The following is an 18,528-nucleotide window of genomic DNA, read 5'->3' on the forward strand; positions in this document are numbered from 1 at the left end:
GGCTGAGAATTGAGAAAGAATTAAAGAAAGGGACATCAATAAGTTGAATCAGGTGAGTCAATGGATTGGGAAGAGATCATCTTTTCTAAACGTCAATCTGGATTTGCTTTCTGATTGAAATGGAGAGAAGACGACTGACTGTATATAACAAGGGTTACTTCAAATTTGGATAACTATAATATCACTAGTAGGGTTAAACTTGGTATTATGAGATAATGAATAGTGCTTTTCCATATAGCTAATTTGGAAACTTGTTTACGCTATCTACTGCAAATACCCTAATTTTTTTAAGAATGTTTAAATTTAAACGGTGAATAAAAGTCAAAAAGAATAGTTCATTGCAAAGACTTGTACTGTGATCGGAATCAACTCTCGGGTCAGACATTATATTAGATGTTAACGTCTCACATTAAGACAAAATTACAACTTGGACAATATTAATCAGACATAGGGTTTCAATAGGGTTTGGTATTTTTTACAACTATGTCAACATTGGTTTATGTAATAGTGAGCAACTGACAAAACATATAATTGACTTCACAGTATACTAAACAAGAGCTTGCATGAACAGTATTACTTATTCAACTGTTATAAATAGTGTACAAATATAAGTTAATGAATGATTACACACAATATTAGAGTAATAAATAACTTGTTTTGATATTAGAGTCATAGCTATATTGATAAGTTTATCAAAATGCCATAGTAGATTTCTGTACATAAACTATTTTACTAGGATTTATTTTTTCCAACTACTAGGATTTAGAAATTCCTCTGATAATCGGATTGTAACTCACCGGATCCCCTTTTTTGGGTTGGAAATGAATTATATTTTAATTGTTTTTTTGAAAGAAATTCCTCTGATAATTATAATTCGTTCTCCCACTTGGACAGATAAATAACTCCAACGATGGTGGCAAATTGGCAATGGAGATTTAGTTAATATACTATTTTCCAACTTAGTTGGAGCCATTCCCAATGCTTTTGGAAGCCCACAAATCTTTGAATAATCTAAATAGTTCATCTTCTGCCCGTTGGCTGAGAGCTACTTAATCAGTACAATAGTAAGATTTGTACTTCATAAATTTTTTTTTTGTACTTTATCGTAATTAACAAACTAATCTGACGAATTAGCAATTAATGGAGCAATGGTTTGAATATATGACGCCTTCATAAATCATGACCCTGGTCATCCTTGCGTTTGACTCTTAATAGCCATAAGGGACGCATTTGGTGAACTTAATCATCCTGTTCTGTTGGTAATAAAGTAAAGTAGTTAATAGTTTCATGAAACGACAAAACTAAGTTTCAAAATAATAATTGACCCTAAAAATATTATATATATATTAGATCATGAACATTTATGATAAATCTCTAAAAAATATCAGTATGTAATTTTATAATTTTATTATATTTATTTTTTACAATGTTAGACCAATAAAAACTTGGCATATGTTATATGGGTCCTTTACAATTTTTAAAAAAGTTTTTTTTTTCACTCATGATACTATTTTCACCTCTTTCAGTTTTTTTTTCAATGCTTTATTCATAAAATATTATTTTAAACCTCCTATTAAACAAAGGCAAAAGCTTTAACTAAAGAGTAGCTAGCCTTCTAATTTATTTACTTTCGTATTTTTTTTTCTCAATGAGCTAACTTAGCATATATATATACTCCTAATAAACATACCAAATACATTGAAAAAAAAAAAGCAAACTGGAAACTATGTTTTATTTATTTTTGTTTAGCATACAAAATATTAAATATTAAATTGACATTGTTTTATACAAGACTGCCAACTTTCATTGTTTAGCACTGATTAATGTTCAAGTAATAGTTAAGTCAGTTCTAGGAAGGACAACTAGTTCTTCAAATTTCAGACGTCATTTTCACAAGACCTAGGTAAGTCGAGACACAAGACATTTATGATTTAGAACTAATTAGAACTTAGATTATATCACGAACTTAGATTAAAGACAAACTACAAGAAGGGTGTTTCGTTTTGTATTATGATATTAGAGAGAGAGACTGGAGTAGACACTTGACCCTTGCGAGTACGAAACAACGTCCTTTTTGAAAAAAACAAAGAGAGAAAATATTCAGTAAGCGTCTCGCCGTCTCCGCAGTGGTCGGGACGTCCCTTGTTACACGAGGTCGCGGCTATACGTTTTATTTTGCCTACCTTCTTCGTTTCTTTCTTTCATTTCCTTTCCATTTTATTTTATCTTTCTTTATTTAGGAAGTTTCCTTCTCTGCTAATTAAAGCTCTAAAAAGGTAACTTGATATACTGATTTTTTTTCTTTGATATATTGATGCCCCTAAGCATTTGAAGAATTTTCATAAAATAAATGGTAGGAGAAATTTATAGTTTGGATCATCAAAGCGTTTAGAATATATATCGTATGAGATCGACGCGTTAGAATATAGTGTATGTAAATAATCGAAGACAAAAACGTAACGTATGTGTATTGTTTTCATTCTCCATTTCTCATTTACATTGCTGAGGCGATTCGAGACCGACATATATATATTTTATTATACTTCTTTGTGGATATCGATTCGATTTTTGAGATACTTATGTCTAAAACGGTAAGTTGATATATAGACAAATTGCATATATTAGTCTATATGAGATTTTAAATTATGAGATTCAATAAGTATGTTTTCTCTGGAACCGACCGGACCAGGCCGTAGGGCATTTCAAAAAAAAAAAAAAATTATGAGTGCCCAATATGTTGTGAAGAAAAAGAATAGCATGCATGGCTCTGGGGACTGGAACTATATTATTAACAAGGACACAAATATGTACACTAATACGCATACATTTATAAACTAAACTAGATTTTGATCCGAGCTTAGAAAGCGCAGGTTTATTTTTAAAATTAATTAAAATTTTCTTACATAATTTATATATAAGATAATATATAGGTTTGAGTACATTTACCCGGATGCACTGAACCGTACCCAACTGAAAAAAAAATCAAAATTAAGCTAAATTTTATATATAACCGAGCATATCATATATCTTTGGAACCGAAAAATAGAAACCGAACTGAGAACCAAATGAGTACTTAAATTTTTGAAATACAAATTATATACATACAAATATTAATTATATTTAATTTTTAAATAACCAAATATCCTAAAATATTATTTATAAACCAAATTATGCAAACAAAAAATGACTCGAATATTTTTTATTCAAATAATTAATAGTTAATTATTTATCCTATATTTTTTTCAAACAACCTAAACTACCCGATTTAAAGCGCAAGATAATTTACATTTGTGAAAATTTAATAAAACGTATCATATGCATTGTTAGAATTTGTAAAGTAAATAAATATGTTCTATTTAAACCAGTTTTTCTTACTAACTCTATTTAAATTTCTAACCCGTTTAGACCATTTGATATTTTTTATGATAAGATTAATCATTTAGTTTATATATAAAAAATGTAAGATCAAATCTTAATAATTGATTGCATGAGATAATTGCCTTTTAAATTATGTAAAGTATTAATATAGTTAGAGAAATATAAGGTAAGACCAAAAAAATAGCTAAGTTTAATGAAATAGTCCAACAACCTTGTTTAAATAGATTTTTTAGAACTTCTTCCCTTTTAATAGTATAGATTAGTAGGGTGTCTGACTCATAAACCTTTAATTACTTACTATATTTACATGTAATTCAGTTTTGATACCAAGAAAATATTCAAAGTATTCAATTTCAAAATGACTAATGATTATCACTGTCCACTGAAGTAGTATATTCATGACATTAAGTCTTTAATCACGTTGATCATGTTTTCTCTTCTTAGCTAATATGAAAAGTATTTTATTACTCTCCTTATCAGCTGTTCTTGTATTAATGTAAAATGCATACAAACCACAAATCTTGTCGGGACAAACCGAAACTCCACTTTAGATCTTTTCACCTTTCTTGTATCGAAGAGACACTGTAACATAAAAGTGTATAGTTGCATTAAACGTGTTTTGTATGTTTTTTCTATCTTTTTCGTCACTGACAATAGAAAGCAACACAATCAATCACAAGTGGTAACTAATTTGGAACCCGGCATTAGAGTACAAAACGTTTACCAGGCGTGGTTGAATAAATAACACATGATATGATGTCTGAGCTACAACCACTTATTAGACGACCAGCATAGTAACTGTAACTCCAATTAAAGACAAGACACGAAAAGTTTTTGAGTTACGTGATGCTTTCATCATTTATCATTATAAATACCATAATCATCAACAACAACATAAACGATAAATACAATATATTATACATTTTGGAATACAAACTCTAACAAAAGCACCCAAATAACAATGTATTTACAAAAGCAATAACTGTTATTGCTTATATATAAAGTTTGAACCATTCTTAGAAGATCAGGAGATCTTCCTTCACGTTGTAACCCATCTTCTCAAGATTAGGCTGTAACGCAAACTGAATCATAGGAGGTGGTCCACACGCCAGCGCAAGCGATTCGCCTTCTAAACCTTCCGGGACGTGTTCTCTAAGCACATCTTCGGTTATAAACCCAGTGCTATAGTTCCAACCTTCTTTTGCGATTTCAACAACGTACCAAAGCTTTAGCCTCTCCTTATGCTTATTAGCCCATCCTTCTAGCTCTTCTCTAACAAGTATGTCATCCTCGGTTCGGTTTGCGTAAACCACATACATCTCGGTTTCGTCCTCTGGATCACTTAGTATAGATTGAATGACTTGGTAGATCGGAGTGATGCCTGTTCCTCCGGCTAGCATGGCTAGTTTCTTGGCAAACTTGGGTTTACCGTTGACCATGAAGTTGCCTTTGCCTTTGTACTCGATGTGCCCTAATGGACCTTTGATGTCTAAAACCGCACCGATTGATAACGAGTCTAAGTGTTGTGACATGAGCCCTCCGTTGGGGAATCTTGGATGAACGTCTTTGAAGTAAACTTTGACGACTAAGTCGATATGTCCAACGGCGTTGACCGTGCTGGTCGGAGTATAGGCTCTAAGACAAAGCTTATCGTTAATGTTGGCGCAAAGGAAGATGTGTTTCCCAACGGGTAGACCAAGCTGCTGATCTTCAGATGGTAATGCGAATCGAAACCTACGAACATCGTGAGAGATAGAAGTCTTCTCAATGAGTTTAACTGGGACTTTTTCACGTGGGTTGACCAATGCAATGTGCTTTGGAGGAGAAAGCTCTTTGATGGGAGCTAACAGAGGAGCTACGTTGGAGCCACCGTGGACGGAGACATTAGGGGAAGAGTCGTAGCCGGTGGTGATGAGCTCACCGATACGGTAATCTTCAAGAATCTTCTTGGCTTTGTCTGAATGAATAGCTTCAAACTCTTCGGTGCAATCAGTGCCTGCGTTGATGAGGATCGAATCAGTGCCTCCTGGGTGATCTTTCAAGAAACGTGTACAGTCGTAGACGTGGCCGTGAACAATGATCCATGCAGATTCGACTGAGTTGTGTTTTCTAACGTCGGAGATTGAGTACATCTTCGAGGAAGTGTTCATGAAAGGAGATGAAACTGATTTTTTCAAAGTAGGGTTTGACTCTGAGGATATCTCAAGTTGACGTTCCTTTGCCATCCACCCACCCGATTGGTTTCCGGGTCGGGTCGGGTGTTCGAATACAATCCCTATCTCTCCTCTGTGAGGCTTGCACACGTTGGTTCTGATCCTGAACCAGCAATTGTTCATCATTCCCTGATTAAATACCAGTCAACGTCAGTGTTGCTTTAGTCAAACATTATATAATAGTGTTGTTTTACTGAGATATGATAGTGTCTTGTAACAAAACTTTTTTGTTCTTGATTAATTAGCTGGATACCATGGACTTAAGACTTTTCAAAGTTTAATATATAATTGCCCGCATGAAGGGAAATGAATCAAATAATCACACTTACACCACTAAAATGAACTGTACAACATGATTAAAAAACTTTTCTTGGTTCCATGTTGATTACTGATTAGGGTTGTACTAAAATGGTAGGTAACTTTTGGCAAAAAAAAAAAAAAATGTTGGCAAAAAAAAAAGATGGTAGGTAACACGTTTTAAAAATATCATCAACAATAGCACAGTAGTTCCAACTTTGTAGGACGAGGACAAATATAAATAACGGGATTAAATTAACTACTCTAGTTAATCAAATCATATATAAAGAATAAACTATTTTATCCTATAGTATAATAAAACAAATTAAGAGAGAGAGAGAGGTTACCATGAGGTTCCAGATGAGTTTATCAGGCTGGGTGTTGAAAGACTCGTCCCAGGCTCGAACCGCTACATCTTTGGCGCTAAGCAGATCAAGAACCTCAACGTCAAGTGACCAGAAACACCAACACCAGAATTTGCCATACTTGTTCGGCTTCTCTTGGTGGTCAAGCTCACACACACTCCACGTCTCTCCTCCGTCTAGAGTCACCTCCACTCTCGTTACCTTCTTCCCTCCTCCTGTTTAAAACATCACCAAAAATATTTACTCAGAACTTTGAATCTTAATTTAATTACCATGGTAAAAAAACAATTACCAGAATAAGCATAGCCTCTTAATGTGTACGGCTTCTGAGTGGTAAATGCATTAATAGGCAGTATCTCCTCGTGACCAGGTGTTGTTATCACCGAGTTTATATTAAGCTCGTTGATTATATATTCCGGTTTGTACCACCAAGCTGCAACACAAGAAGGTAATCAGAACTTATTACCACGGTTAAAAGTGGGAAAAAGGTAAAAATAATTTACCTTCTGCATTTGCCAGCTCAGCATCGACAAGAGAAGGAAGAACTCTGTTGTCTTTGTAATGATAGTAACTGTCGGATTCTTGAGGCGTGACGATGATACGTTTCAACCACTTCACCATCCTCCCGCCAATGAAACCGGGTACTATGATCCGAACCGGGAACCCGTGATCCGGCGTGAGAAGCTCACCGTTCTGCATGTACGCTAATATGATGTCTCTCGCAGGATCCATGGCCATCTCTTTCTTGATGCTTGTTCCGTATTTAGACCCGCCGCCTCCGGGAAGATCCTCTGCTCCTTCGAAGCAGACGTTGAGAGCTCCGCCTCTCCTGCTGTAGACACCGCATCGGCGGAGGATCTCGCTGAGAGGAACACCTTTCCAAAGAGAGGTGGAGACTCCGGCGGAGCCCCAGTTGAATCCTATCGTCTGCTTCACCATGTTCTGTTGAAACATTTCAATGTTAGGGGCCCATTTTAAAACTATGAACTTTATTTTTTTTTAAGCCAAAAACTATGAACTTTATATATACACTTTTTGTAGAGTGGTCTACAAATAATAATTAATGTAAAATAAAATAAACAAATTCTGTGTATGAAATAAATAAACATATTAGATGAATTTTATATATTGTTATGGTTTATATATAGATAAATTCTATGTTAATAAAATTAAGATTTTTAAATAAAAAAATTCATATGAAAATTTTAGAAAATATTTTATTTTGAATATTAAATAATAGGGCTCCTAAAATTTTAGGACCTGTTCTTTGCGGCGGTTTCCGGCGCAGACTAGAGTGACCGGGAACTCACGGCTAGGAAACTCAGAGATTAGCTGTTCCATGGTGAGTATCACCGGACGTTTGACAAGTCCGGTGACTTCGATGGTCCATTCGGACCAGTCGGCTTTTGGGACAGGTCCGTGGTTACGGACGTAGTGGAGAGGAACGGGAGTGATGAAGCCGTGGTGCATAAGGCGAGGGAGAGGGGCTTCAGCGTTAAAAGGGTGTTTTCCGGTGAGACGTACCATAGAGGAGTTACGGTGGATCCAGTTATCAGCCGTGGATTCGTCTCGGGAGTCTAGAATCGACGGCTCTAAATCGCTGTTGGATTTGTGAACCATTGTCATGTAGTATGAGACGTTACGGTTGTGGCTCTCGTCCTCGTCGTCGCTTGAGTCGTAACCGTCGGTGTTCTCGTTTTCTCTGACGACGGTTTGAACGTTTTGGTGACGGTGGCTGTCGAATGAGCGAGAAGGAACGGGAGGACGTTTGAAGGAGCGAACGACACCGGCGATCATGGCGGAGGTGAGGCTGGGATAGTGGCGGTTGTCGACGGAGGTGGCCATGGAGAAGCTATTTAATCGTCGAGAAGAATGATTTGTATTTTTTTCTCTGAAATTTGTTTTCTTTTCTTGTTTTTTGTTTATGTATAATGTGGCATTAGGGTTGTATTTATAGGCCATGAATAAAATAAAATAATGAAAAATATGAGTGATGAAAAATTGACAAATGTGAGTGTGTTTGTGGGAGTTAGAGGGACCCACCTTCCTAGATCCTATGCTTTGAGTTTTTTTTTTAATCAACTATCAAAACAATTACTTTTTAATTAGTTCTTACTTTTTTTTGGTAAAAATAATTGGTTCTTGCTTCTTACAATCGTAAATGATTTTGCAAAAACATTTTTGTTTCTTGGGATATAATGGGATATAAAATATTTAAGAACCAGTTTTTATTTTTTTTAGTTAAAACTACGGTTTTTTATATTCCGTTAAGAACCACCATTTAATAACCCCCATTAAATGCTCTAAGATAATGCTGAAATTCTCCAAACTCTTAAGTTATAGATGAAAAGCTAGTTTTAAAGTAAACTAGGGCCGGCTCGCCCTACGGGCGGGATATTAGTTAATTTGATATTCACTAAATGCTCGAGTTAAAATTTGTTTTAAGATTCAAGAATTTGGTTATCTGTTATGTCTTACTTATTAGTATGCGGTGGTATAGTTGTTTTCGATTATTCTTGTTTTGGTATTGTATCAAATTAACTAATTGTCCAACTCATAATTATAGATGTACAAATGTCGATTTGTGATAAAGTTTGATGACAATACTGTGTTTTTCTTAATTCTTATTCATAGTGGAGTGTGCATGTGTCAGAAAGAGGCCTATAACAAATTTTATGTTTTTGTGTATGGATTTTAAATATATATTATTTTGTATAATGCATACTTGCTCTACAACATTTGCTTGTAGACTAAATAAATTATTTTCTATATTTTTAAAATAGAAAATATTTAGTCTAGAATATAACATGGACATATGTATTGACTATATATAGAAGTTGAGTGTTATTTTAAAATGACATATGTATAGAGATTTTTCAACCATTACTTCACTAGCACAAAACATTTATAACTGTAAATACCTTCTTTTAAAAGCAAAACTAATAAAAGCGTGTACAACAAATGTATTTTGATATATATTATATGCATCAAGTTATAAAGGTTGGAAACATTGTAAAACTGTTTGGAGCAAAGTTTTTAATTTCACGATCTTCATCTTGACGTCAGTTCAGTGTCGGCCCTGGCCACAAGCAGAAGAAACATGACCTTCCAGCTGACACAATAATAAGTATTTTCGCGGCCACATATTTATAAAAAATGACTTTAGCCTAGTGGTTCTAAGAGAAATTTAACAGTGCTAGAGGTGCTGGGTTCAATTACCCTTAACTGCATTCATTTCTCTCAAAACGCACGAATTGATGACGTGGCTTCACGGGAGAGAGGCGAACATTTCTTTATATATATAGATACCGGCTATTCAACGTCGTAAATCACATCCATCAAATCCAAAAATCCATCTTAATATGCATTGCATGGATTTGTAATTCTCTCAAATACAACATTGCCCATATCAATTTTTCTATCTCCAAGTGTAAAGGCGAAAGGGTTCTATATAATCATAAGTTGTCAATCATAATCTAAACCATTAAACATCTATATTATCTGCATGCTCCATCCTAGTACATTGACTAAACCATAATTGATTCATGAGCATTAATCTGGCCGATCGATATTTAGAATCCTCTAGTTCAACTAGTTCATCTTGTTCTTCAAATTCTTATTTTTTTAAGTCCGATTTTCTCCAACATTCTATTTTGAAGCAAGTTGAAATGAAACAACCGAAAACTATCTTTTACCTTATCAATTTGTGGTTCTATAAATTCCACCTATTTTTCCCAAGCTTTGGCCTTTAAGGCGGAAATTTTTATTATGTAACTCTTATTATTAGTTTTATTCGTAATGCTATTTTAGTATTAGGCCCGAATAGGGGACGAGGCTATCAGCCTGTCAAAGACTTTCGGCTATTTAAAGTCTTTAATATCAACATGGCATTTAACTAGTCAAACTTTTATGTCCTTATTAATTTTAAAGTCTTCACAATTTGTTTATAACACTCTCCCGTTTTTATATGACGTTTTGGAGTTGAGTACATAGTTTAATAAAATATTTAATTTTGTACATTTTTAGAGAAAATATAATTAATGATCTAATTAACCACATTCAACCATAAAAAATATTTTTCGGAATAAAAAAGTTATACTATTACATAAAATTAATAACTTTTACATTAAAAAGAGAAAACAACATGTAATTTGAAACAAATTTTCTTCTTGCAAAAACGTCATCTTAAAAAACGGAAGGAGTAGCATACACTGTGAATAGCCATTTCGTTTATCAACGAGAAGTGTCGAAATGTTTACTGGTATTTGATTATAATTAGGTTAGCTAGATGTAGTATAATCCATCGTAAAAATTAACAAAACTAATTGCTGATTTCCAGAGAGTTGTGTTTGCAGAAAAAGAGCTGTAAATGAGTAGAAAAAACAAAGTTATGATAAATGATTATATTATTGTAAGTTACAAAAAAATGATATATATTATTGTACCGTTTTACCTAAACTAACAGACAAAAGAAAAAAATATTAAATCTAAATAGCTAAAAATCGTTAAAGTCCAAATTGTATTAATCAACTATCAATATGAACTAAGATTCATGGTGTCGGAATTGTTTGTGGCAATATTGAATTTTGATGTCAGTATACATGAACCCATGATTAATGTCATTTAATTGCAACTAATTACACAGAATGTACAGAACCATGTTCAGGCATAACTAAATGTAGATTTTATATTACTTCTTTGCTGTTGATGCACTCCAGTTTTGAACTTGGGAAAGTTAAGAGACCCTAATTTGATAATGTATATATATATATATATATATATATGAAACTTCTGAGAAGTAGTTCATGTGATAACAAATACTGCACCTAATATACATTTATATAAATTATTCCAACATTCAAAAATAGAATACAAAGAATAGTCATACTTACTGGCAAGATGAACCTTCCCCTTTTCTGAACTGAGATAAACCTTCCCTTGAATCTACAAAAGTGGTCTCATTGTATTACAATGCTAAGCTATATTTTGCTTCCTTAGTCACTACTTTCTTGCAAGACAGTGTTCTATCTAAGTCTAACTATGAGCTATTTAACCAATAACATATTATTATTTTATTAGTATAACCAAGAACATATTCATATCTCTGTATATGTATAAATAATAAGAAAAATCATATAATTAAGAAACTTTCTTTATTTGTTTTTTTTTTGTTGAAACAAGAAACTTACTTTTATTTATGGATTTAGAATACATAATAATATTTTTATACAAAACATCAATCGTGGTTCGTGGATACAACAAAAATCAACATTTGGAGACATTTGAATTAACAATCGAACTACTACAATGTTCTTTTGTTATCGACGTGTTACCACAGTTTATTTGCAATATGCACAAGTTGTATATAGAAATAACAATAGGTAGCTAGTTATATTCCTACATGACGACAAAGAACTTCTCGTTCATACTAATTTATATGATGCGACTACAATAAAAGACAAAAACAACACGTAAACTCGCTAATATCTTGGGTCAAGATCTTGTGCGTTGATGAATGAAAGATTAAATTGCATCATGGGTGGCTATATATTACATAAAGGGGTACTAATCTTGACTTCAATTTTCTTAAATCAACGTCAAAACGTCCGTGTAATTATACAAGAAAATGGAGAATGAGAATCCGGTGGGTAGCTATAAACATATATCTATGAGCATATTGTTGACTTGTATATTAGAGAAGAAAATATATTAATTAAATCTAGAAAGTAAATATCTCAAAAAAATTTATGGATTACATGACGATTAGGAAGATAAAGCGCAATTAAGTATAAACTAAACAGATATTATGTTTTAGAAAGGAGATTATAGAGAAGACTTTGGAGGCTTAGTGGCGCATGGGATCACCAACGGCCAAACATGCAAATACACGAACGGGGCAACCATAAAAATGGACGGGTCATAATATTATTTTAGAATTTTTGGATTTTCAATTATTACGTTAAAATTGTAAATGATACGTACATGTGTACGCACGTATGGACCCGTTATTGTTATTGTTATTGTTATTATTATTATTATTATTATTATTATTATTATTATTATTATTATTATTATTTTCGATGTAATGACTCAAATTCAAAACTCAATCTTGGTTAAAGTTATCAACTTTGCACCTAAAGGTTTATGCATCATTTGTTCTTGTCACAAAGCTGCATGGAAAATAATCCAATCTACAAAGTTTCTAAAACATAACCAATTATTTGAAACAACTGGATCAACTGGTAGTCTAGTATTGGAACACACTATTATATACGTCTTATAGAGTTTTCCTAACACGAGCCATAGCTAAAACAAACTGATTATGTGGGTCTTATGTACATGTAATGAATGTACATAAATATCATTTTCTGGCAGATCATTGTTTTCTCTTTATGAATAAATACAGAATAGACCATTGATTAGAATTAATAAGTTAAAAAAAATTAATAAGTAGAAAATATTAGAATAAAGCATTATAAAATTAATATGTAAAAGTACTATATTGGTGATTTATATTTGTATATTTATATTTTAATTAATTTGAATTAGAATATACAATGTACTATCAATCATATGTTATGTTAACACTGGATTCAATAGTTTTAAATGATCGGAATACGCATAGTTTATCAATCAATTTGTTTGCTGTAACAAAAATAAATAAATTAAAACTACCTTATTCACATACGTATTAAATCGAAATTTCTTATTTCCTTACTAAATTGAAGCTTAGAATGCAGATATTTAAACTAGTGACCAATAACAAGATAACACATTTTTTTCAATTCTAAACTATGTTAACGTAATCGAAACATAGCCGCAATTGCGCGTGCACACACAAACACAAATGAAATCTCACACCGTAACTAGCTTAATATAATATCATGTACTCGGCAGCATTACAAAACATATGATCCATAAATATGATGAACACAAATCGTTATATAATTTCATAACATATTAATTTTTGTCTGTTAACAATTTTTTTTTCACACAATATCACAACATAGCATAGCATTTTTTTTAATTGACGTCGGCAACATAGGTTAGTAGCGCCAATATACAAGATTTTAGGGTAATAACAACCACTAAATGATATGGAGGTCGGCTCACTGCACATGTAATCTCAAATCGATGTTGTACGATTTTGATGGGTTACACTTACATTCCACTGGCAATATATTGATGTTTTACCATTTAAGATTATTTTTGAAATTAATTTAACTACTGACAAAATAAGAAATGTGGTGTATATTGAAAAAGAGGAGGCAATTGGGGGAGCTTGATGCGGTTAGGTAGACATCGACCCTTTCGTGACCCTTCGAGCCACTTTCACTGCGTTCACATTTATTGATTTTCTGTTTAATTTTTGTATATAAGAAACAATCATATTAATGTGTACTATGTAATAGTCCATCCATTTCAGAAAAAATGTCGTTTTGACATTTTCAAAAATATTAAAAAATGAATTTGAATTCATTTATGTTTTTATTAATTACACATATTTAACCAGTAGTATTTTGAGAAAAATAAAATTATTTATAAATTCAGTATATTTTAAAATTAATATTAAACTTAAAATAAGTATAAATTACATTGAAATTGTAAAATTACATTATTTGTTTAACAAGAAGAAAATGTCAAAATGACTTACTCGCCAGCATGCCGTAGTATAATATATACGTGTATTTAAATTTGACTTACCGTCAAACAAAATTATCCTGGAGATTATGAGTTCAATTAGCAAATATCATAATTTTAAACCCCATGTTGTTTGGCTGAAAGAAGCACTTTTGATTTCATAAAACATATATAACCCGTGTAACGAGACAATTATCATTCCACTATGTTTATTATATCCCAATTGGTGCTCATACCACATGATAATATAATGCACCACTTGACACCAAACACATAGGGGGCTATATACTTTTCTTATATATTTGCCATATTCAAATTCAGTTTGTTTTTGTTTAAAAACGTGCCATTAGAAAGTTGTACGTATGTAGTATTGAATTTACGTCAAAAATTTGAATTTAACTCGGAGCTAAGCTCAAGTCGAAATTAAGTTTGCAGGAATATAAATTAGGGATACAGTAATTATATCAAATAAAACTGAAGATAAAATTTATTAACTTAAATTTTAATAATATATAAGGAAAAAAAAGTAACATTTCGGGATTTTAACAAGTTCAATTTCCTTTTTGTAGTTTTTTTTTTTGCCATCTAATATTATTTATTAACTAAAGTTTTTTGCAAAATACATAAAAACTCATCACACATGGCATAAAACAAAAGCATTTAAGCCCACAACATAAACCAAAGCCACCAAAGGCCCACCTAGAAACTAAGAGAATACAAACGGAAACACGTCTCCCCCACGTGTACAATCGCAAGAGCATAGACACGTGTTATGCAGAGACTCCACCGCTTACTCCAACTTGGAGATCGTCACCGGGAAACACAGCGACCACCGGAACCTGACCGGGAACAGTTTCACCACCACAGACTCCACCAGATTGGAGCCAAACCACCTTCATCATCTGATTTCTTTTCACCGGGGAGCATCCATCGAACCAATTCGAGATCTCCTCCAGATTCTTCAATCCACTTGATTTACGTCTTTAGAGAGCATCATCGACCAATCGAGATCTCATCTAATTACATCACACCACCAAACACACACAAATCTATTCATTACCCTGATCGGAAAATTACGGGGGCTTATGACACCATGCAAACTGTAGGGAAGACAAGCATCTCTGGTATAACCCGGAGCTATTCCGCCCTCAAACACCAGAAGCCAGCGGTCCAAACCCGAAAGGAAGGCATGGGCCCCGGAGTCAAAAGCTGGTCGTCCACCATAGAGAAGATGCGACACCAGAACGTAAGTCGATCATCACGAAACTATCCAAAAAAACCCGATCTATACTAAGATTATATACTAAAGAAACGACCGAACCGACGCCGTGGCTGAGAGAGCCAACGTCGCCGGCCGGAAAAGCGAGCCAACCCGATCTACACCAATTTCCTTTTTGTAGTTATTTAAGAATCCATCATATAATGGAAGATCCAGAATTCATAAAGTTCAATTTAGACAAACACTTTTCAAGAAGTAAACAAAGATTTTTGTATGCTATTTTTTGACATAAAAATCATCATTTTTCGTATACTAGTTAATCTTTCTAAACCACCTTTTTATACATCAGTAAATAAAATTACAACGGTGTTGGCTACTGAAACAATTGTCACATACATATTGCAGTAAATGCGTAGTTAGTATTCACCACAAACAGTCAAAATGTTAGTGACAAATTAAGATATAGATGCTTTTCGGAGAATCGGCTCGTCTGTTCTCCACTTGATCTAGTTTAGATGGGTAGACGACAAAAAAAAATTAAGATATAGGTTAAAGTTTGTTAGTAGTTGATATGCAATGGTGCAGTCACAATGAAAATTGTTTGGAACGCCCAATTTTTTTTTCTGAGAAAGGGCCTTGGAATGCCCAAAGTTCTCGGTTAAATTTTACCGCCTTGAACGCACATGGTTTATAAACATAACTAGATGGTGGTCTGCACACTTGTGCGGACTAATATATATCCAACTAATTTAAATTTTAACAAAATTTTAATTTCAATCTAAATTATTTAATTAATTTCAAATATTAAATTAATTAGAGATATAATTATCTTTTTATTACAAGACAACATAGATAATGGTTTGGTATTTGTAAAATCTTTTATTTATTCTATTACTAAACCATACATGTAAAAAGTATCATCATTATAATAACCTAATATAAAGTTTTATTATTACTTTAAAAATAATATAAAAGATAAATCTACAAATAAACCATAATTATAAAATTATCAGTGAAGCCTATGAAATCAAACTCCTGTTCATCAAAGTCTTAATTGCATTTTATATGAATTTCTTCTTCATCGGAGTTCATATTAATACCTATTAACAAATTTACAATAATTAAAAACATTCTTCTATTTAATAAAAGTATATATATCTAGCTAGTAAAAGGTGTATTTTTTTAATTTTTAACAGCGAGAGATTGTATTCTTTGGACTCATATTTTGATTAATAAGATAATTCGGTGGTATAAAAGAGAAGCAAGCTTCATTTTAAAAATAATAAATAAAACATTAAAAGATTTAATATTAAAAATTAACATAAGATGAACAAAACTATAAAATTAATACTCATTAATAATATTTATCCATGAATATATTGAAAAGATTTATTAAATAATCACTAAATATGTTCAAAACTAACAATCCAAAAAGTTATTTATTAAAACTAATGACTGAGCCTAAATAAAATCATGGAATATGAAAAGTAATGTTCTAAAAGTAATAAAACATTAAAATAATAAAAATAGCCTAAACTTATGGATAACATGACAAGTAAGCAAAACTTAAATTACCACCTAAAATTATTTTAAATATGACAAATAAATAAAATTACTACATAAAATTATAAAGAACATAAGAAATAATAAATAACCTAAATTATGGAGGATATAAAAAATAAGAAAAAATATAATTATTGAAAACATAACAAATAAACAAATAATCTAAAATTATAGAAAATACGACAAATAAGTAATAAGCAATGATAAATAAACAAAAATTATCTAAAATCATGGAGAAGAGGACAACTAAGCAAAATCACAAATTATAGAAAATATGACAAATAAGCAATAAGTAATAATAAATAAACAAAAATTATCTAAAATCATGGAGAAGAAGACAACTAAGCAAAATCACTTCATAAATAATAGTATAAATACATCTATAGTTTTGGTTAAAGGTTAAGCACTAGCTAGATGCATCACGAGAAAAAATGATAATACTATTTAAATATTTTAAAAAAATAATAAAACTTCTGCATGAAAATCAGGGCAGATCTGAGAAAATTTAGCTACATAACACATCACATTTCGCAATGGCAAGGGTCATATTAACGCATATGGCCTCTCCTGGATATACCCTTTTCTGTCTGTTTTCTTCATCTTTAATTGCAGTTTAAAATCTTGTTATTGCGAAGACTGAAGACTGTGAAGTGGAAATATGCCACACTAATTATCTTATATATTAAAACAGAAGTCATGACTTCTTTTCATGTGTGATTTTTTAAGTTTGGACCATTCATAGAAAATATCATATTTTACATAAGTTCATTATTATATCTTTTAATATATTTATCTTTTTATTTGAAATACAAATGAATATATTTAAAATGTTCTAACAAAATCTTTTTAAAATCTTCTTAGAATCTTTCTTAAATTTACTTTCAAAAATTAGTTAGTTTTAATTTAAATTATCATAAAATATAATTAGAAATTAAAATTGAATATAGTTTTGGTTTATAAACGAAAATTTAAATAAAATAAAATTAATTAATTTCACAAATACATTTACTAATAATTTTTAAAGATTTTGTTAGAAATAAATATTTATATTTATTTTAATTTTTTCAAATTTGTTTTCTAATAAAATAAAAATCATGATTTTTTGATGAGTGATATTTTTATTTGGACCATCATTTAAATTTTATAATAAATGAATATCACTAATGCTAATATACATAATATTTTTAACTACTTTAATCATAATATCTTTTATTTTTTTAAAAAAAAATTAAAATTCTAACAAATCTCATGAAAAAGATTATAATAAGATCTTAATTGTCATAAATTGAATATAAATATTTTCAACTAATTTTGTAATTAGTAATGAAATGTTACTAAAAGAATAAAATTATATCCTATTTTATCAATTTTATAATAATATCTATCATTTTAAAATAAAAATGTTATACTGAACAAAATATGATAAAATTATTTTAAATTGATAAGTTAACATATTTTATTTTCATAAATATAAAATATTTATGCTAAAAATATAATATGTTGGAAGAACGGGTTAATATTAGTAAACTATATAATACATGTATAAAAATTTAACTTATCTTAAACTTTTTAATATACAGTAATTTATTATATAAAGTTAATAAACATTAGAAATTACTAAAAAAATCTAGCGATTTTAATTACGGATCATGATTATAAATAAATTAAATACAAAATTTTTTTCATATATGTTGTTTCATGCATTAAAAAATTTAGTTTAGTAATCAAACGCAAATTCAATAAGACAAATATATAATAAGCAACATATATATATATATGTGATGAGTTTAATTTACAGCATGAAAACTATAAAATTATTATATTTGGCATAATTATACAAACATTTAAATAT

General features: G+C 31.0%; 1 protein-coding gene across 1 annotated transcript; it reads right to left on the reverse strand.

The window, feature by feature from the left end:
• Window positions 1-4,273: 4,273 nt before the first annotated feature.
• Window positions 4,274-8,215, reverse strand: LOC106397776 (nitrate reductase [NADH], clone PBNBR1412-like). The gene is made up of 5 exons (XM_013838407.3): window positions 7,514-8,215; window positions 6,757-7,195; window positions 6,546-6,686; window positions 6,236-6,468; window positions 4,274-5,720 (listed from the first exon to the last, which is right to left on the reverse strand). The coding sequence occupies exons 1-5, from the start codon at window positions 8,213-8,215 to the stop codon at window positions 4,395-4,397; spliced, it is 2,841 nt and encodes a 946-aa protein (XP_013693861.2). The 3' UTR covers window positions 4,274-4,394.
• Window positions 8,216-18,528: the final 10,313 nt, after the last annotated feature.

The sequence above is a fragment of the Brassica napus genome, chromosome A2, assembly GCF_020379485.1.
Source record: "Brassica napus cultivar Da-Ae chromosome A2, Da-Ae, whole genome shotgun sequence".
In the NCBI taxonomy this organism is placed as follows: Eukaryota; Viridiplantae; Streptophyta; class Magnoliopsida; order Brassicales; family Brassicaceae; genus Brassica; species Brassica napus.

Excerpts from the sequence above, each read along its gene's own strand:
- LOC106397776 (XM_013838407.3), bottom strand. The coding sequence starts at position 8,215 with ATGGCCTATAAATACAACCCTAATGCCACATTATACATAAACAAAAAA. Across the intron at positions 6,687-6,756 it reads TGAGCTGGCAAATGCAGAAG|CTTGGTGGTACAAACCGGAA; the intron begins GTAAATTATTTT and ends CTTGTGTTGCAG. Across the intron at positions 5,721-6,235 it reads AACTCATCTGGAACCTCATG|GGAATGATGAACAATTGCTG; the intron begins GTAACCTCTCTC and ends GTATTTAATCAG.